The sequence below is a fragment of the Struthio camelus genome, chromosome 1 (genome assembly GCF_040807025.1).
Source record: "Struthio camelus isolate bStrCam1 chromosome 1, bStrCam1.hap1, whole genome shotgun sequence".
In the NCBI taxonomy this organism is placed as follows: domain Eukaryota; kingdom Metazoa; phylum Chordata; class Aves; order Struthioniformes; family Struthionidae; genus Struthio; species Struthio camelus.
Genome location: NC_090942.1, coordinates 88,537,272 through 88,558,859, shown reverse-complemented (window position 1 = coordinate 88,558,859; position 21,588 = coordinate 88,537,272). Strand labels below are relative to the sequence as shown.

At 47.0% G+C, this 21,588-nt stretch overlaps 2 protein-coding genes across 4 annotated transcripts; one reads left to right on the top strand and one right to left on the bottom strand.

Moving 5' to 3' along the window:
• Positions 1–1,004: 1,004 nt before the first annotated feature.
• Positions 1,005–13,097, bottom strand: C3AR1 (complement C3a receptor 1). Of its 3 annotated transcripts, XM_068955271.1 has the most exons (4): positions 12,962–13,083; positions 6,718–6,940; positions 4,098–4,299; positions 1,005–2,776 (listed from the first exon to the last, which is right to left on the bottom strand). In XM_068955271.1, exon 4 carries the CDS (start codon positions 2,767–2,769, stop codon positions 1,357–1,359), a length of 1,413 nt encoding a protein of 470 aa, XP_068811372.1. In that variant the 5' UTR covers positions 2,770–2,776; positions 4,098–4,299; positions 6,718–6,940; positions 12,962–13,083; the 3' UTR covers positions 1,005–1,356. The 3 variants fall into 3 exon arrangements, with proteins under 3 accessions (XP_068811372.1, XP_068811369.1, XP_009680583.1); XM_068955268.1 differs by lacking the exon at positions 6,718–6,940 and having other exon boundaries at positions 12,962–13,097; XM_009682288.2 differs by lacking the exons at positions 6,718–6,940; positions 12,962–13,083 and having other exon boundaries at positions 4,098–4,792.
• A 599-nt stretch (positions 13,098–13,696) lies between these two features.
• Positions 13,697–21,426, top strand: NECAP1 (NECAP endocytosis associated 1). The gene is made up of 8 exons (XM_009682289.2): positions 13,697–14,052; positions 16,108–16,208; positions 16,359–16,463; positions 16,872–16,953; positions 17,360–17,468; positions 17,551–17,737; positions 18,806–18,893; positions 19,020–21,426. Exons 1-8 carry the CDS (start codon positions 13,955–13,957, stop codon positions 19,066–19,068), a joined length of 819 nt encoding a protein of 272 aa, XP_009680584.1. The 5' UTR covers positions 13,697–13,954; the 3' UTR covers positions 19,069–21,426.
• The last annotated feature ends 162 nt before the right edge of the window (positions 21,427–21,588 follow it).

Below are 21,588 nucleotides of genomic sequence, written 5' to 3'. Positions count from 1 at the left end.
CCTGGTGAGATTGGTTTGTCTCCCACCTACTTACCTTATAGACAGAATTGGGTGTGGACATTGCTGAGCTGACAGCCCACACAAATATGTACCTTACAACAGAGACATTTTAGGTTGTCATGAGAAAGACTAGAAGTTCTCACAGCTGGGTGTTTGCACAGCACCGAGATCAGCGAGTCTTCCAACCTACTTTTTCTGTCAGTGGTATGCCTGCCAGAAAGACATCGTGAAGACTACACCAAAGCTTAGTGGTTGTTCATCATACCATTTGTTGACCATACTTCTTTAAGGAGGAACTAACAACAAAAGCACATTTTAAACCACATATTTCTGCTTTTCAGAAGTAGGGAATGCTGTAGCTTGGGCAATACTCCAAAAGAACCTGAGTGGAACACTTTTTATAAAGACATGGTAGGGAACAAGACATGGTGAGCCTCAACAGCACCCTCCTGCAGTTAGAATACAGGATATCACTTCTCAATTCCAAGGTTTCACTAAAAGGATGATAGACCAGGGGCACCCTAATTTGAATGACTGCACATGTTCAAATTCTTTTTGTGTACTGTCTTAAAATGCAGTAGGGACATTCAGATTATCTCAGACCACATCCTCAAAAGATGATGTGGGACTCTAGTGGTAAAGAGAGTGTTAGGGAGAGATTGAGTGAGTGCATGTTAATGAACAAACCTATAGCATGTGAATTGATTAGTTACTAGTGTACAGTGATGTATTTGCTGAGACTTAAGAAATATCTTGGGCATCCACTGGCATGAAAATCATGTCTGGGGAAAGTGAAGTTCCAACACGCTGTTGTGAGAAAAGGTAGCACTTCCCTCTAGGTACATACATCTTCAGCAAAAAAATAAAAATAAAAAAAAATCCTCCAGTCCCAAGTACAGGTAAAGGAGAGGTAAGGTGAGTTTGACAGATTTCAAGGAGAGACATCAAAGCTAGTTCTGTCTGCAGTTTATCAGAAACAGGAAATGCAAAACATCCATGATAGATATAATATTCAAATAACTTTAATAACATAGTCATCTAGTATTTCAGAGGTTAAATTATATGATTCCCCCCACAAATCATTTTGCAAGCCTTCTTTCTTCTTTAAAGGTTAACGTACTCTGAGTGGTCTTCCTCACCAATGTCTTCCCTCAGAGATGATTACTCTTGGTATTTCAATTCCCTGTCTTTATAGAAGAGGATATAAAGGGGAGTTAGCAGTTCTTGTGTGAACTATCTCAGTGCTCTCTGTGCAGTTCTGCAGATTAATTAAATGTGTTAGAGAGAAAAAAAAGCTGTAAGTGGAAAGTCAATGATGCACTCTTTGTCCCTGCAGTGGTGGTGTGAAGTCTTGCATTAGACTATGCTAACATCCTTATCTGTTGACATCTTACTTCTGTCAAGGGAGTAAGGGGTTGAATGTGTTAGTTCCTCAACAAAGGCACCTTCCAAGATTCCCTGCACTGATTGTCGTGCCTTTGCCCTGAAGTCCCGCCCCACAAAAACATAGAGCAGGGGGTTGATGCAGCTGTTAACATATGCCAGTGCTGTAGAGAGGTGATCCCAGAGGATCAATGATTCCCTCAGTCCTGTTCCAGGAGTAGCTACAAAGGACAGAATCCCAACTACATGGTACGGAGCCCAGCAGACAAAGAATGCAGCTACCACAAGCAAGATCACTCGCAGCATCTTGCTGTGTTGCTTGTGAAACTGCTTTGCAAGCATTCTGAAAGCAATAAGGGCATAGCAAACTGCCATTATGCTGAAGGGGAGTAGGAAGCCAAAGACAGTCCTGGTGATGGTTATGACCATTAATGGGAGAGGTACAGAATAATCCTCATAGAAGTTTCCCAGTGAGTCATTAGCACTGTACACATTGTCAAAATCAAGCAAACCATCAGGAAAGTCAGGTAGCTTTAAATGGAGGTCAGTGTTGGATGGTGCAGACAAGTCTGCACTAGGCAGACCACTAGGAGATTTGAACAGCTTGATGTCAGGATAGGCAGTGGAAGTTAACAGCAAGTTTATGTCTACTGGTACTGTAGAATACAGAATCTGGGATGTTGTGATTATGTCTTTGTTGGTGGATATGCTCTCTGTCTGGAAATCTGGATAATCGTCAACAGGTTGATGAGTGAAGATGGTGCGATCATAGGTGCCAGTTGGTATTAAAGGTGAGTATTCTTCCAATGATTCATTTACAAGATCATCATCATCCATATAATCTAGCATTTTATCATCTTTAAAGTTGTACCCACACTCAGTTTTGCCATCATAAGTGATAGTCTCACGGTAGTGAAAGACAGGACAGCAGAAAATGAAGGCCAGAATCCAAATGCCACTGCACATTAGTGATACAAACTTCACTGTTCGATGATTTTGACACCAGACAGGTTTCCTTACAAGGAGGCACCGGTCAATGCTGATGGCCATGAGTAGGAAAACACTAGCAAACATGGTGAATATGATGACTGATGGAATGACTTTGCAGAGGAACCAGCCATATGGCCAGTGTTCATGGAGGACCAGGTGAACAATGAAAAATGGCAAAGACAAGCAGCACATGAAATCAGCCACAGCAAGGTTTAGGAACCAGACAACATTCACAGACCTCTTCATTTTCAGGCCAGCTACCCAGATCACTAACCCATTGCCTGGGATACCGATGATGAACACAAAAATGAAGACAGCAAGGGAGCCAATGGATTCTGACGCATAACGTACAGCAGCCTGTTCATGTGAACTGCTGTTACCCAGGTGTGGAGACATTCTATAGCTATAAAACAGAAAGCAAATTAGTAGGCAGTTCACATCTTCCTTCTGAAATTCCTGTCTTTATCTGTACTAAACCCTTGCTGAGTCAGGTGACGGCACTGAACTCTCTGGATACAAAAGCATAGGTCTATGTTACTTTGTTCTAAAGGCTTACGTCTACTAGTCTGACCATTATACAGCTTCATCATTCACCTGGTGGCTAAGCCACACAAGAAAAATTGTGCCACTGTTCAAATAGAGGTTTTGTATACACTTATGTTCTCCTATCTCTGTCATTCCTTTTGATTTCATTTCTCCCTCTTTTTAGTCTCCAATCGAAAGTGGAGGTCTCACTTTATTCATACCCATGCCCATGATCTCCAAGTGTCTTCCTTGATCAACTTCTAGCTAGCTTTGCATATGCTCTTCTTCCTCAGAAAGTAAGTCAGCATTGTGGTTCCTCTACCTTTTAAAATAAGCAATTTCTCCTCCTGGCATGAACAGTGAAATAGGCTTAGGTTGAGAAAGCAATGCTTGTCTTAATGAAATAAGTCCATTCTATTTTCTGGACATTACAAATAGAACAGACAGGTCAGCAATTCTATTTGCAAAAGGACATTTTTAGGGAAGTCTCAGTAAGCATTTCCTTTTCTTTGCTTTTCTAGTTCATGTATCTGTTTTCTGAGCTCTCTGCCAGTTCTTTGCATTTCTAGTCTTGATGAGGAGAAAGGCAAGAGGTGAATGGCTTAAGAAGAATAGAGAGAGATTTCATTGTAGAGAGAAAGATTAAAATACAGAATAATAGCAATAATGTTCTTCAACCATTTTAGATGTAAGAAAAGCTGTTCTTATTGCAAATCAAAGAAGCGTAACCACAGAACACTTAAGTGTGGTTTTAAACTATACGAAAGAGCAGTAGAAAAACTTTAATTGCTCGATCACTCTTGCACTTGGATATTGGTTTATTTAGTAGAGGAAATTCAGCAAAGCAAAGATATTCCATTCTATAAGAGTCCTTATATTACTCTACATACTCTATTCATATAGTCTCTATAGTATAGAATGTAACTACAGTATAAAGAGGATAGAGAATCAAGTGATGCTGTACAAATACTATTTGTATTTTTATTTGTAAAAATACAAATCCTACACCAAAGGAAACACAGACATGCATTAATAAGAATATCCTGCTCACCCTATGTTTTCAAGAATGTTAAAAAGGCTGTTATGTAGCTATGAAGATGGAAAGGAAAAACAGAGGGGCAAGAGAGATTTTCAGGAGTGAACAATAAGAAATTTTAAGTTCAAGAGGAAAGCAGAATTCTGCAGCTTATTATACCTACCCCAGTGAAGCAGATACTTTGGCATGTCAGGGAACAAGAACCATCCTGTCTTGGCTCTGGAGTGACTGAAAAATGAAACTCTCATGGCATTTCAGGAACTGCTTTTTTCCTCTATGTGCATGTGTGTACTAACTATTTAGGTTCTTGCACCCTGCTGGAAGGACTTAAAATGGCTCCTATCTGAAGGTTTAGGTATAATCCGCTAGAAAAAGAAAACAAACAAACAAAAAGTAGTTGTCCTGACACTATCAAAATAAAATAGGCTCCTGAGTTAAGGAATAATAGGAGGCAAGGGACTGATAGGCATGACATACTTTAAATGAAGTTTTCATAGAACAACACCAGATTGAGACACTGAATCAGATCTCTTGCCTATTGGCATAACACTGACCATTGCTTGGTGTAGCTCATAACCCTGCTGCGTTACCATCAGGTGCCTGGTCTGCTGTCTGGTGGCCACCTCACGCTCTATCAGATCAGCACATTCACCTAGCTAATCCCATTTCTTATCATTTTGGATTCTTATCAATCCAGATCAGCTTCTGTTCCAACTTGAATCAGCTTAGTTCACCAAATACCCGAACACTGTACCCAACAAAGCCATTACAGGAAGTCTCAAAGGGATTTTAATCTGATTTGCGACATTTCTGGGTAGTTATGACTTTTTTTTTAAGAAGGAACTTAACCGATGAAAAAGTAGAAGTAGCTAACTGAAATGCTGATAACATAAAAAGTAGAATGATTATAAAAAAGACGTCTAGAGTAGTGTCTAACATTAGGGTTCCTCCCCCCCCCCCCCCACCCCCCCAGTTGGGAAATCAAGAGACAGCAGAAATAGCAAAGCTCAGACATTTAAGAATTAGCATCAGCATTTTGGTTTCAGTCTGGAAAATTAACAGAACTGGGAAGAGTTCTGTTCATGAGCATGTCATCTGTTCTGTGAAACATATGAATGCTGGCTCATACACAAAACCATTTGACCAGAAACAGGCAGGCAGGCCAGGACTGGGCCATTCACCACAGATTGATAGGCTGTCAGCAGCTTGCCAGGATAGACCCTCTAGCTGCCTCTTATTCTCAGTTGCCTTTCCTAGGGACTCCTCAGACCCAGACAGCAAGTGCTCTGAGGGTAAGATGAATTGTCCTGTTAATAGGACAATAATAATGTGCTCTTATTGGTCATCTTTCCCAGGGGCCCACAGCCTCCCCATCATCATGGAATCGGCTAGATCTAGCCAAACTTTCCCTTGCAAGAAGATCTTTTTCCATCCCGTGGGCTAGCTCTGATTCCCTCTCCCCTGCAGCCAACCTAGACATAGCAAACACTACCTACACTCCAGGCAGCTTACTCGGGCCACTGATAAGAAGATGAGGTACCTCTCTGTATAGGTTTCCAGGCCAATGAACCTTTTAAGCAGTTTGAGTAGGAGGCATTTTGCACCTCAGCATGAAGGGCCTAATGAAGTAGACACTTAGACACTTCAAGGAGATAGAGCAAGGAGGGAAGAAGACATTTCATTACTTTCAGAAAACAGTTATTTAGATCAGATCAGGCCAGACCTTTCACTTGCAGCTGTGATGGTAACCCCAAAACACCATACTATGTTCTTTTCTTCTCTTCCAGGTCCCTCCCTTCCCCACAGGATAAACAGACTGAATTAGCTTAGAAAGGCTCTACTTAATCTTGGAATTTATCTCAACATATAGACTCAGCTGGCCACCACAACAAATTGGCTAAAACTTTAATACCAGTTGTCATATATATTGCTATTTCAGGTGGCTGCTGATTGGGTGGGTCAAGCACCCTTGTGAGTCACTGCTAGGCAGAGGCCTATATAAGAGCCAGGCCTAGAGCACAGCTCCCAGAGCGCAGCCAACAGAGGCAGCAGTTTGTGCAGCTGTTTGTGCAGAAGGGTGCCAGAAGGCAAAGAAGGCTCCTCTCCATTTTGCACAGTGGTGTGTCCTTCCCCGGGGCATGGTCATGACACACCGCAGAGCACGTTCCCCAGTGGCTGTTGGAGGTGCTGCATCAGCTGTGTCTGAGGCTTCAACCCAGACAGACCCTCAGACAGCAGATGCAGCTCTGCAGGGGTCAGGCTGTGGGGAGTGCCTGGGGCCTCTCTGTGGGGCCTGGGCTGACAGTCAGCTCTCCTGCGCAAGGTGTGCTGTGGTTGACCAGTTACGTCACCAGATAAAGGAGTTGTGGGAGGAGGTTAGTAGGCTGCGTAGCATCTGAGAGGAAGAGTAGGAGATTGACAGAGTATTCTCGGAGACTGTGCAGCTCCAGGAGTCCCCACCCCCCCACTGCAGCGGAGTTGTCAGAGGGCTCAGCACTGTGTGTAAAGGTGCATCATAACACTGCTGAAGAGGGCTGGAAGCTGGTGACCTCTCGTAGAAGGAGAAAGGCTCTTGCTCCTCCTCAAGAGTTACCCTTGAAGAACAAGTTTAGCGCCCCCCCCCCCCCCCCCCACACGCTGAGGAGGAGCTGGGCATGGCTCTGAGGGAGGCAACTGGCCTGGCAGACCCTGTGCCATGCAGAAACCCCCGGAAGAAGCGGCGAGTGATTGTTGTGGGCGAGTGCCTGCTGCAGGGGACAGAGGCACCTATCTGCCGACCTGACCTCTTGTCCGGAGAGGTTTGCTGCCTGCCAGGGGCTCGAACAAGAGCTGTCATGGAAAGACTGCCAAGGCTTGTCCACGCGTCGGACTACTACCCTCTGCTGATCTTCCAGGTGGGTGCTAACGACACGAAAGGCAAACTGGAAACCATCAAACGGGACTTCAGAGCTCTGGGGATGGTGGTCAAGGGTCTGGGAGCCCAGGTCGTTTTCTCCTCAATCTTGCCTGTGAGGGGAAAGGACAGGAGGAGGAGTAGACGAGTTTTCCAAGTTAACAACTGGCTGCGCCGCTGGTGTTGGCAACAGGGCTTTGGTTTCTATAACCATGGGTCCCTGTTTGAAGATCAACAGCTGATGGGGAGAGATGGGATCCACCTTACCAAGCGGGGCACACGCGTCTTTGCCAGCAGATTGGCCAGCCTGGTAAGGAGGGCTTTAAACTAGGCAAGATGGGGGAAGGGGAGTGGTGTAGTGGCAGGGGAGTCAGTAAAACACCGCTCGAGTCAGGATGCCTTCAGCGGGTGCATACAGCCAGGGGAGACAGCATGGAACATGGCTATGGAGGCTCCTCTTGCACCTCTCCTGGGAAACCTGCGTGCTTGACTGGCTCTCTGGAATGCCTGTATACCAATGCACGCAGCATGGGGAATAAGCAGGAAGATCTGGAGATCTGTGTGCAGTCGCAGGGCCATGATCTCGTTGCAGTTACAGAGACATGGTGGGATGGCTCACATGACTGGAATGCTGTCATGGCTGGCTATGTGCTTTTTAGGAAAGACAGGCCAGGAAGGCGAGGTGGTGGAGTTGCTCTTTATGTGAGGGAGCAACTAGAACACATGGAGCTGTGCCTTGGGGTTGGTTGAAGAGCAAGTGGAGAGCCTATGGGTAAGGCTTAAAGGGCAGGGTAACATGGGTGACACTGTTGTGGGGGTTTGCTACAGGCCACCTGATCAGGAAGAGGAAGTAGATGAGGCCTTCTACAGACAGCTGGAAGTAGCCTCACGATCACAGGCCCTGGTTCTCATGGGGGACTTTCACCACCCTGACATGAGCTGGGAAGAGAGCACAGCTAGGCACAAACAGTCAAAGAGGTTCCTGCAGAGCATCGAGGATAATTTCTTGACCCAGGTGGTGGAGACGCCAACAAGGAGAGGTGTGCTGCTGGACCTTGTACTAACAAACAAAGAGGGTCTAGTTGGAGTTGTGAAGGTTGGGGGCAGCCTTGGCTGCAGTGACCATGAGATAGTGGAGTTCCCGATCCTACGAGGAGGGAGCAGGGCAATAAGCAGGATTGCAACCCTGGACTTCAGGAGGGCAAACTTTGGCCTCTTCAGGGACCTTCTTGGAGGAATCTCATGGGACAGGGCCCTAGAAGGAAGCGAGGTCCAAGAAAGCTGGTTAATAGTCAAGCATCACCTCCTCCAGGCTCAAGATGGGTGCATCCCTCTGAGGAAGAAGTCCGACAAAGCGGGCAGGAGACCTGCGTGGATGAGCAAGGAGCTCCTGGCAAAACTCCAGCAGAAGAAGGAAGTGTACAGAATGTGGCAAAGGGGACAGGCCCCTTGGGAGGAATACAGGGACGTTGTCAGAGTGTGCAGGGATGCGACAAGGAAGGCTAAGGCCCATTTGGAGTTTAATCTGGCAAGGGATGTCAAGGACAACAAGAAGGGGTTCTTCAAATACATCAATAGCAAAAGGAAGGCTAGGGAAAATGTGGGCCCGCTGCTGAATGGGGCGGGTGCCCTGGTGACAAAAGATACAGAGAAGGCAGAGTTATTGAATGCTGCCTTTGTTTCAGTCTTCACTGCTAAGGCCAGTCCTGAGGAATTCCAGACCTTGGAGACAAGAGAGGAAGGCTGGAGAAAGGAAGACTCTCCCTTGGTGGAGGAGGATCAGGTTAGAGATCTTTTGTCCAAACTTGACATCCACAAATCCATGGGCCCCGATGGGATGCACCCACGAGTGCTGAGGGAGCTGGCGGATGTTATCGGTAGGCCACTCTCCATCATCTTGGAAAGGTCCTGGAGATTAGGAGAGGTGCCTGAGGACTGGAAGAAAGCCAGTGTCACCCCCGTCTTCAAAAAGGGTAAGAAGGAGGAGCCAGAAAACTCCAGGCCTGTCAGCCTCACCTCCATCCCTGGAAAGGTGATGGAACAGCTCCTCCTGAAGGTCATCACTAAGCATCTGGAGGACAAGAAGGTGATCAGGAGTAGTCAGCATGGATTCACCCAAGGGAAATGATGCTTGACCAATCTGATAGCCTTCTAGGATGGAATGACTGGCTGGGTAGATGAGGGCAGAGCAGTGGATGTTGTCTCCCTGGACTTGAGCAAGGCTTTGGACACTGTCTCCCACCACATCCACCTAGGTAAGCTCAGGAAGTGTGGGCTAGATGAGTGGACAGTGAGGTGGATGGAGAACTGGCTGGATGGCTGAGCTCAGAGGGTTGCGGTCAGTGGCACAGAATCAAGTTGGAGGCCTGTAGCTAGTGGTGTCCCCCAGGGGTCAGTCCTGGGTCCAGTCTTGTTCAATATATTCCTCAATGACCTGGAGGAAGGGACAGAGTGCACCCTCAGCAAGTTGGCTGATGATACTAAACTGGGGGGAGAGGCTAACACACCAGAAGACCGTGCTGCCATTCAGAGGGAGCTGGACAGGCTGGAGAGGTGGGCAGAGAGGAACCTCCTGGAGTTCAACAAAGGCAAGTGCAAGGTCCTGCCCCTAGGGAGGAAGAACCCCAGGCAGCAGGACAGGCTGGGGGTTGACCTGCTGGAAAGTAGCTCTGCAGAGAAGGACCTGGGAGTCCTGGTGGACAACAAGTTAAACATGAGCCAGCAGTGTGCCCTTGTGGCCAAGAAGGCCAATGGTCTCCTGGGGTGCATTAGGCAGAGTGTTGCCAGCAGGTGGAGGGAGGTGATCCTGCCCCTCTCCTCAGCCCTGGGGAGGCCTCACCTGGAGTACTGTGTCCAGTTCTGGGCTCCCCAGGACAAGAGAGACATGGCACTCCTGGAGAGAGTCCAGCGGAGGGCTACCAAGATGATTAGAGGGCTGGAGCACCTCTCCTAGGAAGAAAGACTGAGAGAGCTGGGCCTGTTTCGCCTGGAGAAGAGAAGATTGAGAGGGGATCTCATCAACGTGTACAAGTATCTGCAGGGGGAGTGTCAAGAGGATGAGGCCAGCCTCTTCTCCGTGGTGCCCAGCAACAGGACAAGAGGCAACGGGCAGAAACTGAACCACAGGAAGTTCCATCTGAACCTGAGAAAAAACTTCTTCACTGTGAGGGTGACTGAGCATTGGCACAGGTTGCCCAGAGAGGTAGTGGAGTCTCCTTCGCTGGAGAAATTCAAAACCCGTCTGGATGTGATCCTGGGCAATATGCTCTAGGTGACCTTGCTTGAGCAGGGAGGTTGGACTAGATGATCTCCAGAGGTCCCTTCCAACCTAAAGGATTCTGTGATTCTGTTTGTTAGTACAAACCTGCACCAGTTACTAGTTACACTCATAGATAATTGCTCTTCAATAAATGTGATCAGGTATACTTACAAAAACCTCCCACCCTCAAGAGAATGCAGGCTGCTTCCAGAACAGTTTGGCAAGAATTGAGAATTCCACTTCCATTTTGTATTTTTACTACTTTTTCTGCAGTTCTCCAAAGCTTTACAGACCCTTTGAGACTCCCTGTTCATTTCTGAGCAGGTGGAGCCACTAGATAGCTGTCATCTTTCCCAGATGCTGAAAGTTCCCTGTGTATTTGTCAAGCTCATCTTCCTAAACAAATGTCCAAAACATTCCCTATAAAGCTTAGCCATAGCTAGCATAACTGCATCGCCAGAGAGCATGCTGTGGTGCTTTAGTGGCCAATCTTTACTATATTCTTTTTTTTCATTGTCTCTAGTATGTACTTAGTTTCATAGAGACTCACTGGCTGCTGCTGCAGTAACTCCAGGAATCAGCAAGGTTGCTCTGTATTGATATTCCTCAGTTTCTCTTCTTTAGAAAATCCCCTGGATAACCCAAAACCATTCTCGTGCACTGCTTGGTAAGTTCAGGTAGGCACAAGCCTTTTGCACATCAAGCAGGAAACAAGCTTGGCAAAACGGGTATATACATAGATCACAGAATGAAAAAGCAGCTCTTCAAAATAAAAGATCAGTACTGGAGGATGATTTGAGTCAGAATTTTTACCAGGGCATTTTCAGTGAAAGAGTCATTGTCTGAAATAGTGTTTGGATTGTTCTATGTAAACGCTTGTTTCAAGATTTTAAGTGATTCATTTTGCAAGGTGGGTTTCCCTTGTGCCTTTTATGCACAGAAGGAATATGTGCCATATGTTGTATCCATCCATTAAGATAGGCTTCATGCACATTACTGGACAATGCATTATTTTTTCTGAAACACAATCAAACCAAAGTAAAAGCTCAAATGATTCTTCTGCATGGATTATTATCAGGCTACCCACAGATCACAGAAGGATTGAGGTTGGAAGGGACCTTTAGAGATCATCTAGTCCAACCCCCCTGCTCAAGCAGGGTCACCTAGAGCACATTGCCCAGATTGTGTCCACACACTTTTGAATATCTCCAGGGATGGAGGCTCCACAACCTCTCTGGGCAACCTGTTCCAAGTGCTCAGTCACCCTCAGAGTAAAAAAGTGGTTCAGACGGAACTTCCTGTGGTTCAGTTTGTGCCAGTTGCCTCTTGTCCTGTCACTGGGCACCACTGAGAAGAGTCTGGCCCCATCCTCTTGACACCCTCCCTTCAGATACTTATACACATTGATCAGATTCCCCCTCAGTCTTGTCTTCTCCAGGCTAAACAGTCCCAGCTCTGTCAGCCTCTCCTCATGTGAGGAAAGTGTAATTCTGTGCTGTTCAATATGCTTTCTTTAAGCAACTCTGTTGCCTTCTCCTCCAAGGTTTGCCTCTCGTTAACCTCTTTTAGCTTCAGTACAGCATCAGAACCGTGCTGTCTTTTACCTTTTCTTTTATTCTGACAATCTGGCAAGCAACATAACCCTGCCATACTGTAAGCAGGGAGGCAGAGCTTTCTTTTACGTTGTGGCACCTACCTGCATTAAGTATTGGCTCCACACATTCCCATTTGCTCTTGTCCAGGCTGCCTGAAGGGTTTCAAATCTCATTGCCCAGGAAGATAGACAGATTATCTGCCTGCTCCAGTGTGCAGCCTGGCAGGGAGCAGCTTGCTTCACTCAAGTGGGGGCCTCTGCTCCCTGGAGCATCAAGATCTGCCACAGAAATCCTGTGTGCCAGCCCCTCCCTCCTGCTGTAAGGAGGCAGAACAAGCTGGCAGAGGGAAAGTTGTGTATTTGCATAATTCCATAGTAAACCAGGTCTTTTCAGGTACTCAGCTCACACCAGTCATACTTCCTTTGTGTGTATCTATTCATACAGCTGCCCACATCATTTTTTTTTTCTGAAAAATTTGGCCAGTTACATTTAGATAGGCTAGTTAAATTGTAAGTATTTTGTTTTGTTAGTTTTAATGACTCAATGACTTTAATGACTCAAGACTTCCTTTTCTGGGCTTCGCTTACCAGATCTATGGAACTAGTAGCACAAACTCCCTTTGTTTCAAATATTTTCTGTAGTGGGCACTGTCAGAGACATACTGCTGGGCTAGTTGGACCTTAGGCCTGACAGAAGGACTGCTTGTTTAGAATGCTATGGCTGAGGTTTATTACCACCCAGTTCCACTTACCCCTGGAATGAAAATGATAACAAATCTCCAAACACAGTTTCAGCTCTCACTGCATTAACTAACACTATACCATACCAGAAAAAAAATAATTCCCCAAACTCAGCGCCATTTCATTCACTTTGTTTCACCCTCAGCAATAAACTATGCTTATTCAGTGTTCCATGGATTGCTTAAATTACTTCCTAGCACAATTAGCCCATATTATGTCTGTCCCAGGCTGGGTGGACAAACGTAACTTTGTTCATAACTTGCCTTACCCCTTTTTTCCCCAGTCTTCAGGGTCAACATTCTCTAGAGTCCGCCACAAGCAACTGTACAGCGGTAGACTTCAGCACCAGCTTCCACTGGGAAGTTAGTGACTATTACAAAATAGCAGTCTAAATGCTACTAATATTTATCCTATTATATTTAATAAATAAATTAGTATTTATATACTTAGGTTAGCCAAATTTCTGGGAAGTCATACCTCTGAAATTAACCTTAAGCACACTTAACATGCACTTTCACCAGTTTTAGCTGGAAAACTTACAGTGGTTTGTGTTGCACTTTCTCTTTGGTTTGCTGTTTTACCAAGGGCCTCTTAGTCGCAGAACCACAGAGTACACAAAAAACCTTTTTCCTCTAAAATCCAACTTCCTGACCTAGGGCTGCAGAGAAGAAAAACATGAAAGAAAGAAGGCAAAGCACCCAAAACAGTACTCAGAACATTCAGAGAACTAAAAGACCTCCAAATACATGAAAGCACACAACCGAACTGCATGTTTTGACTGCTGCTGCCTGAGCAGCAGCTTTCCAGCACATGACACAACACTGTGAGCTTCTGCTTGGTGTCACTTTGGTTTGGAAGTGCTCAGTTGGTCCTGCCCTGGGCATGGGGCATGTGGGAAGCAGCTCTCACACTTCCTGGGGTGGCTCTGTTCCTGGAGAAGCTGGGCTGGCCGCTCATACACACATGCTCCGTGGGGTGAGCCCAAGAAGGCCCAGGAGGGCCATGCATCCTGCCCCGGGCCATGCCCTCAGCCAGAGCCATTAGCACCCGGGCCAGCGCAAGCGGCCCCTGCAGCCAGGGCAGCCACGCCAGCACGCGGTACGGCTTCCGGTGGCCGCCTGCTCCATTCTGCCCATTTCCAACATGGCTGCTTTTCCGCGCCACTCTAGTATCCGAGAGAAAGGGAAGTCGCCAGTATTCGGGATGGCGCTCGACACGACTTCATCAGCCCGAATCAAGTATGGCCGCGCGAAACCCTGTGGCAACTGCCAGGATCCAAGATGGCACCCATCCGTATTGCTTTGTCAGGAACGGTTTCGATATGGCCACCTCCCCTCCCCTACTCCAGCGTTTTGCTGCCACGATCCATGATGCCTTCCGCCACGCCTTTAGCGCGGCCTGATTGCAATATGGCCACACGCGCGCGCCCTTGGCAACGTCTGCCCTCAGTAAACATGGCGGTCGGAAGCGCCCCCGGCTATTAGGCTCCCCACCCGCCGTTACCTGCTGAGGTAGTTGGGGTTAATATCTGAGATGGCGGCGGCTGAGCTGGAGTATGAGTCTGTTCTGTGTGTGAAGCCTGATGTCAACGTGTACCGCATCCCGCCGCGCACCTCCAACCGCGGATACAGGTAAGGGGGGTCTGTGCTGTGCCAGGGAGCCGGGGCCGAGGTTGAGGCCGGGCGATCTGTGTTTGGGCAGGGGGCTGTGCGCTGTGCCGCGCCCCGCCGCGCTCCGCGCCGCTCCGCCGTGGCGTCATGGGGAGCACGGCTGCGCTCCGGGGCTCCCTGAGGCGGCACTGGCTGCAGGGCCGCCCTTCAGCCCCTTTCTGCGCTGCCTGAGGAGCTGGAGGGCGGCCCTGGAGCAGGTAGGCGCCTCGCTGAGGTGGGGAGAGGTGTCCTCTCCGGGGGCCGGTGGCTGGAGTAGGTGCCAGTGCCTGTGCGGCAGCGGCCCGCTTGCGCCGCGGGATGCCAGCGCCTCTTGACGGTGCCAGAACTGGGGTGGGAGAAGCGTTGCTGAGGGAAGGTGCGGGCTCCTTGTGCTCTCGCAGAGTGAAAAGGTAGTGCAGTCATGCACTGAGTTGCTATCGTTCGTTTTTGTCTTGTAACCGGGGTCTGAGCTGTGGCCTTGGGCCTCTCGGTTTTGCTTTGTGATGCCCATGCCCTGCATTGTGCTGGGCTTGCAGCCTGGATCAAGGGAGAAGTAAATTTGTAAAAATGACCTCTTCTTATTTCACGAATCTGTTCTTGTGTGTGCTCTGAGTCATACCATAGCTGCTTTCTCTGGTGGTAGATGTATTTCTTTCTCTCCCTCCCTCCCTCCCCCCACCCCACGTTGTCCCTGCAGAGCTGGTACTGCTCTGGCAGAGTGTGCTGGCTCAGGCGCTCCTGCAGAATTGCCCAGAGTCAGCACAGTCTGTTCTGTGTGAATAAACAGAGGCTTGAGAGGCGGAGGCTTCTATGTGCTAATACCTGCTGAACTGTCTGCACTCTCTTTGGCATTAAGCAAGTCAAGTAGGCTTTCTGAAGCCTTACGCACTTGCAGTTTCACAAACTTCAGCTGCAGATGATGTACTTGATGTTTCTGATAAACCTGTATCAAGTCTGATGTATATTCTCTGTGCCTAAAACCAAGAGTGTTCTCCTCTGTGCTGTAGGGGAATGGGGAGTCTCCTTAGTTAATCTCACACAGGACATGAAGATGTAAATCACTTGCTGTGCTTTTTCTAGTCAGAAATAACTTCTGCCCTCAATTATATTTGCTCTGCTCCCCGAGGCACAAACGTGATGTGGTATAACAAAAAGTTAAATTTGGCCCACTGGCTTTTGGAGCAGTGGGGGTGGAAGCCAGAAAAAGCTGATTGTGACTCTGGCGGGGCTAGAAGTTAGTTAGAAATACCTTCTCTGTCTTTAGCCAAAACCAGCAGAACATGACTTTGTGAGCTACTTCCACAGAGTTCTTGGAGTGACTGGTTTATGCTCTGAAACACTAATGGTGTCAGGAGCACTTGCTTTGTCTTGCTGAACTGTTGCTGCTGTCGATGGTATTCCTGGCCACAAATGTTCAGTTCTGAGTGTAGAATGCTGTAGGATTGACTCTTTCCTCCCCTTCCCCCAACGTTTTGTAGCAAAGAGTTTGATGGGCCAAATAAGATTGTGTGTATGCTTGTGTGTGTGGTGCCTTACATAGAGTAAACAAGCTGCCTCTAGTTTTAGAAGTACTCATTATTTTACCCCATTGTTGTAAAAAGTATCAAGTGTCTTTTCAGCATGCTGTAAATTTTTTAGGCCTTCCTGATGCTCACTAGTTGCTTATTAGTCCTTTTTAGGTTTACTATCCCAACTGAGTTCTAGGGTTTCAGTCTCTCCTCTTCTGCAAGTTTATAAAAGTAAAGACAGGGAGTTGATGTTCTCTGGACTGTATCTATTTTCCTTTACCCGAAGGAAAGAAAGGCCATCCTGAGCCTCGTATGTAGACTGGTAGTGACAGAGAGGAGCTGAGACCCTCAGTGAGGAGTTAACCCCACAATGGAGAGGAGCAGACTCCCGAACTTAGTGGGAAGAGAGAGAAGCGGAATGAGGCAACTTCATGTGATGAAGGTTTGGGAGCAGGGGCTTTAGCTGAGCTGGTTGGGCAGAAATGTAAATATTGAGGAACTGTCAGTGAAGAGTTGCTCTTTTTTTCAGGGCTTCTGACTGGAAACTGGACCATCCGGATTGGACAGGGCGACTTCGTGTGACCTCCAAAGGCAAAACCGCATACATAAAACTAGAGGATAAGGTTTCAGGTAAGGGAAGGGGTGTGGCTTGTCAACACTATAACTGTGGTTGCTACTTAGGAGCCTGTGCTTCTAAGCCAGCTCAGAGCTGTGCGTGGCAGCCCCAATCATCTTTTAGAAAGAGGTTGCTCTTGTTAACGCCTGATTCTTTGCCTATAGGGGAGCTTTTTGCTCAGGCTCCCATAGACCAATACCCTGGCATTGCAGTGGAGACGGTGACAGATTCCAGCCGCTATTTTGTCATTCGGATTCAGAATGGAACTGGTGAGTCAAGGAGTCATGCATGGCCCAAGTGCTGGGGGTGGAAGAGAGTTAACCTGCTGAAGCTGAGTGTAGGCCAGGTGGATTGAGATGATGTTGGGAGTGCTGAAAAGGTTGGATAATGTGCCTGGAGGGGTAGGAAGGCAAGATCAGCAGAGGAGGCTTCTCTACATTGCACAGAGTCCAGAGGCTGAGAAGGAGGATTCAGTTTTGGAGAGTGCCACGTGGGATGAAGGGTGCATCCTATAGGCTAGGAGCAAAGAACTGCTGTGTGCCTGTGTTGTCCAGCTGCAGAGCTGTCAAAGGAGGTAGCACAGACTGGTTTAGGAGAAGCAGAAGGATTTGGGAGAGAATGAACACAGGGGCACCTTTGCAAGACATTTCCAATGACCCCTTCTGTCTCACTGTTAGGACGAAGTGCTTTCATTGGCATTGGCTTCGCGGATCGGGGTGATGCATTTGACTTCAACGTCTCTTTGCAGGATCACTTCAAGTGAGTTGGGCTCTTCTGGGATGCTGTTTTTCCTCTGGCCTGTGGAACACAGTGGGTAGCTCTGCACATTCATTTAGCATAGGCTTCTTTGGGATAGTCTTGAAGGCCAGCTGTGGCTCCATCAGGAACACACACTCGTGTGTGCTCTAAACCACCATGCAGGCTAAGGGTCTTGTAGGATCAGATCTGTAAGCCAAAAGCTTGGGTCCTGTGACGCTGCAGGTGTGGTGTTTAACAGCTTTTTGGGCTTCTGTGGTCTGAATTTTTTGCTGTGCTATACTGGGAGCAATGAGGTAGCTAGACTGACAAGGCAAGCTAGTTCTTTGGCAGGAGGGAGGAACTGTGCATTTTTCTGAAGCCCCATTTCCCTTTGCCATAGGGTCTTATGTCTTCCTCTTTCTTTTAGGTGGGTGAAGCAGGAGACTGAGATCTCCAAGGAATCCCAGGAAGCTGACACACGTCCCAAATTAGATTTAGGGTTCAAGGAAGGACAGACCATCAAACTGAACATTGGGGTAAGGAGTCTGGTTGCTCCAGCTTCTTTCTTTGGATTTGCCAGTTGAGATGCTTCATCATTTGTCCCCTCTTTTTATACAGAACATGACAACAAAGAAAGGAGGGGCAGCCAAGCCCCGTGCATCTGGATCAGGGGGCCTAAGCCTGCTGCCACCCCCACCAGGAGGCAAAATTGCTGTCCCTCCCATCCCTCCCCATTCTTCCACAGCCATTGCCAGCCATGTCACACCACCGCCCATGCTGAAATCCAGTAACGTGAGCAGTGCAGGTAAACACTAGCACAGAGCAATCAATCTGTCGGACGCTAGTAGGTGCATAGAGAGGACTGAGGCATGGTTCAGGGAACTGGTGTTAAGTCCAGTATCAACAGCGCAGTTAAAAGCCCTGTGAGACATGATGTGTCCTGAGGGCTTTGTTGTCTTTGACCTGAGGATCTCCACGTTTGTTTGACAATAATGCCTGGTCATTTCCCCTGCACAGCATCTTGGCCCTTACTCTTGCAAAAGGAGAAACCAAGGGACTCGGTCAAAATGATCTGGGGGGTTGGATATACAACTTAAATGCTTAGATTTTCTGACTTTGCTTGTTTGACAGGCACTGGCAGAGCTGCATGAGGCATCCAGAAAAGCACTGCCAGGTCCACATTTGCTTTCCACAGGAGAATATAGATCAGCCTGTAGTTGCTGTTGAGAGATACAGGAAAAGCACTTACTGACAGGCTTGGAATAGGGAGAGAGGCAGCTTTAGTATAAAGAACACAATACAAGGAGGTGCAGAGTATAGTGGGACTGGGCTATAAGGAGGAGACAAGAGTAGAGTTGCTGAAGTTTTCTAGGTGTTGTACTAGAAGTGTGACCATGCAGAGGTGTATAGAGAAGGTAGAGATTTAAGCAATGGCATATACAGACCCGAGAAGAAACCACAGCCTTCTGATTAGGGTTGGGCTCCACTATGCGATTTGTACTGGTAGTGATGCCTCTTTGGCAACTGTTATGATGTCTGTGCCCACTAGTGTTGGGTCTGAGCCTTATGTTTACTGGGAGGGGTAAAATGTTAGTTGGTATGAGAGACAGGGACTGAATGGTTCTTGAAGATGATGCACTCCTGTAGCAGATGCTGGAGGCTCAGTGCACATTCAGCAAAAGGAGCTGTTATAACAAACTCAGTCCTTAAAAACTCTTAACTTCCTCCTTCTGGAGGTAGAGCTGGAGTCTGTTTAGAGAGGCTGTGCCACTGCACCTATCAGGAAGGAGAGGTTGTGTAAGGTGACAATTTAAATGCCTGTAGGGTTTTTTTTTTTTCCTTCTTGATTACTTGTTGTCTTTTTCTGCCTTAGATATTCTGTTAGACTTAGGCACTCCTGCATCTGCATCCAAGGCACCAGCTACCACAGACCTCTGGGGAGATTTCAATGCTGCATCCAGGTAAACTGTGGTGGAGTGAACAGCATACAAGAAGGGTGGAGTCTGAAAGGGCACTGGAAGAGCCATGAGTTAGGAAGTCTGTTATTAGATCTGCTTCTTTGATTGTCCTTTCTTTCCTTCTTTCAGTGCTGTTCCTAATCAGGCTCCTCAGCAATCCAACTGGGTCCAGTTCTAAATGGTCAAAGCAGTGAAATGGAACAAACTGATGACCAAGAGGCTCCAGAAGCAGCAAATGGGATCAGAGGAGGCACAAACCTCTCTAGTCTTCAATCAAAAACAAGTCAGGACAATCCCTCCTTTTTAAAGTAGATCTTCATTTCAGTCAAAGCTTACTAATTTTGATCTCACAGTAAAACCACTGAACCTAAAGAGAACATACTGATGCCTCACATGGTGGGCAAGGAGGAAAGAGGTAGCTTCGTCTCTTCTACCCACTTGGCTGTTACATGGTGCATCCTAGCTCTTTTTCCACATGCTTCCATACAGGGAAAACAAAAATCCTGAGGAAAGTGGGTACAGGAGGAGGCTGGGTAGGTGCATCTGGGTTCCTTGTCCTTTAAATCTTTCTGGTATGGCCTGTTGCTTTCTGTGGCTGCTTCCAGTAGTGACTTGAGTCTCTGCAGCTTGGCCTACGGTGTTGAGGGCAGCTATGTTTGGCTGCGACTCATAAATGGAAGCTACAGGGAGATAGGTTTTGTCTATCTCTCTAAGTCTCAACACAAAATCCTGTTTGATTAATTATGGCATGTTTGTGGTGAGGAGTGAACCTCCCCATGCTCACACTACTCTTCCTCTGTTTGGTGCAATTCTTGGTAGTGCTCGATGTTCCTGTGCTCTTGTGGGAGGAGACATGCAGGACACTAAGTAGACCTGCTGCTGCCACTGTGCTGTGGCTCCAAATGGGCACACCACTATGAGGCTCCTTGTTTGGCTTGTAGGTTCACTGGAGGAACTTCTTGCCCCCTTCCCCCACCCCCAATGCAAAGATCTCCATGTCATTGAAATGGAGGTATAAAGAGCTTGGAAATAGCTTTCTTTTAAAAAAAAAAAAAAAAAAAAAAAAGAGAGAGAGAGAGAGGAGAGAAGCCTTTTTATAATTTAGTAGTTACTTACACTAGATGACAACCAGATGATCCCACCTCTCAGCATTTCATGTTCCTGCATCACTATCCTGAGCCCTATGTATTTGTCCAGCAGTACATGTGGTGACTGTGCACTGTTACAGGTATTACACAGCAGTAAGAACCATGGTGGGAAAATGGGGTATTCTGTAGTGAAGGGACACCTCCTCTCCCCCTTTCACTTCACACTCATCATTTGGGCAAGAAATGTGTACGAAGCCCAATCTTGAGAGCTGTGGCAGCTGGATTTCCCACCTGTGTTCCTTCTTGTGGTTGTCCTTTTGAAGCTAACTTTCTAGTGGTATAATCTGGTTGTTGTAACTTTTTAATTTGTCCTGAAGAGTCTCTACTTTCCTGTATATTTTAGGAGGTTAGAAAGTCGGAGGTAGAAGGCCTAAGAAAGTCTCTCCTGTTCCATTTGTGAGAGATAAGGGCCCTCTTAGTCTGTAAACTATCCCACCTATAGCAGCTATGGATGTGATCCTGGGTATGAGTCTGCCGGTTACCCTGGGCAACATTCCAGGGAAGGCTAGAAAACACAAGCCCCTCCATGCTAGCTGATTAGCCAAAACACTAGCAGCAAAGATGGTCTCAATGACCTTCCTGTAGCTCTGACCCACTTCATAGAACGCTAGACTTCTGTATTTCACAGGAAGGCTTCTTGTGAACATTCAACCAGCAGCAAGACTCTTGTCACTGAGATACCCTCTGCAAGGGCGTCTGTGCAAGTAAATTCTGCCCTCTGGGGCTAAAATTTCATGATGAGGCTCTTGAAGAGTAGTTAGCTGTATACACCTTGCACTTGCAAAGGTCTCTGGTCCTTTTTGTCTTATTACACCCCGGGTATTTTGGAGACAAAATTTCACTTAGATCATCCCTCTGGGAAGCTAATTTTTTTTTTTTTTTTAAATAGCTATAAAGCTGCTGCAGTTCCACTTGGGGAAGTGGAGACCAGACTGCTCTTGGCTGTCATTTTTAGTCACTTAATCCTGATCCCCTGGCTCTCTTGGTGTTCCCCCTGCTTTTCCCCCACCCCAGTCATTCCTGAGTCTCACTGTACATCAGTTCCCAGCCTCCTCTGAATTTGTAATCTGCTAGCTGTCCGTTTTATTTCCCTGCGTTCTCTAGGCTAAGCCATGGACTCTGCTGCCTGGCTTGTTTTTTTGCATATCATTGTCAGGTCATGTCATTTCAACTATGTATCAGTTCCCCAAACCAAGGAAGTTTATAGCACCAATTAGCAACTAACCAGGAGCCTCTTATTCTGTGTTCTGTCTTATATATTATCTTCAGAATACTAATTTATGTGTTTGAAAAGCTGAAGAAGCAAAAATTAAAGATATATGTATATAAAGCATAAGATGTACTGGTGCAAAAATAGTAATTAAACTAAGTAATGCTGGGGAAAAGAATGTTGCGAGTCTTCTAAATTGTCAAATTGTTGTTGCTTTGGCAGCTCTGCGGATTGAAGGTTTTTATGTCTCCGACAAGCCCCCATTAGCCTACTTGTCCTTCTGCAAGTGCATCATGGCCAGCAGGCTGGACAAGAGCAGCTTTAAAGGTGATGGAGGTTC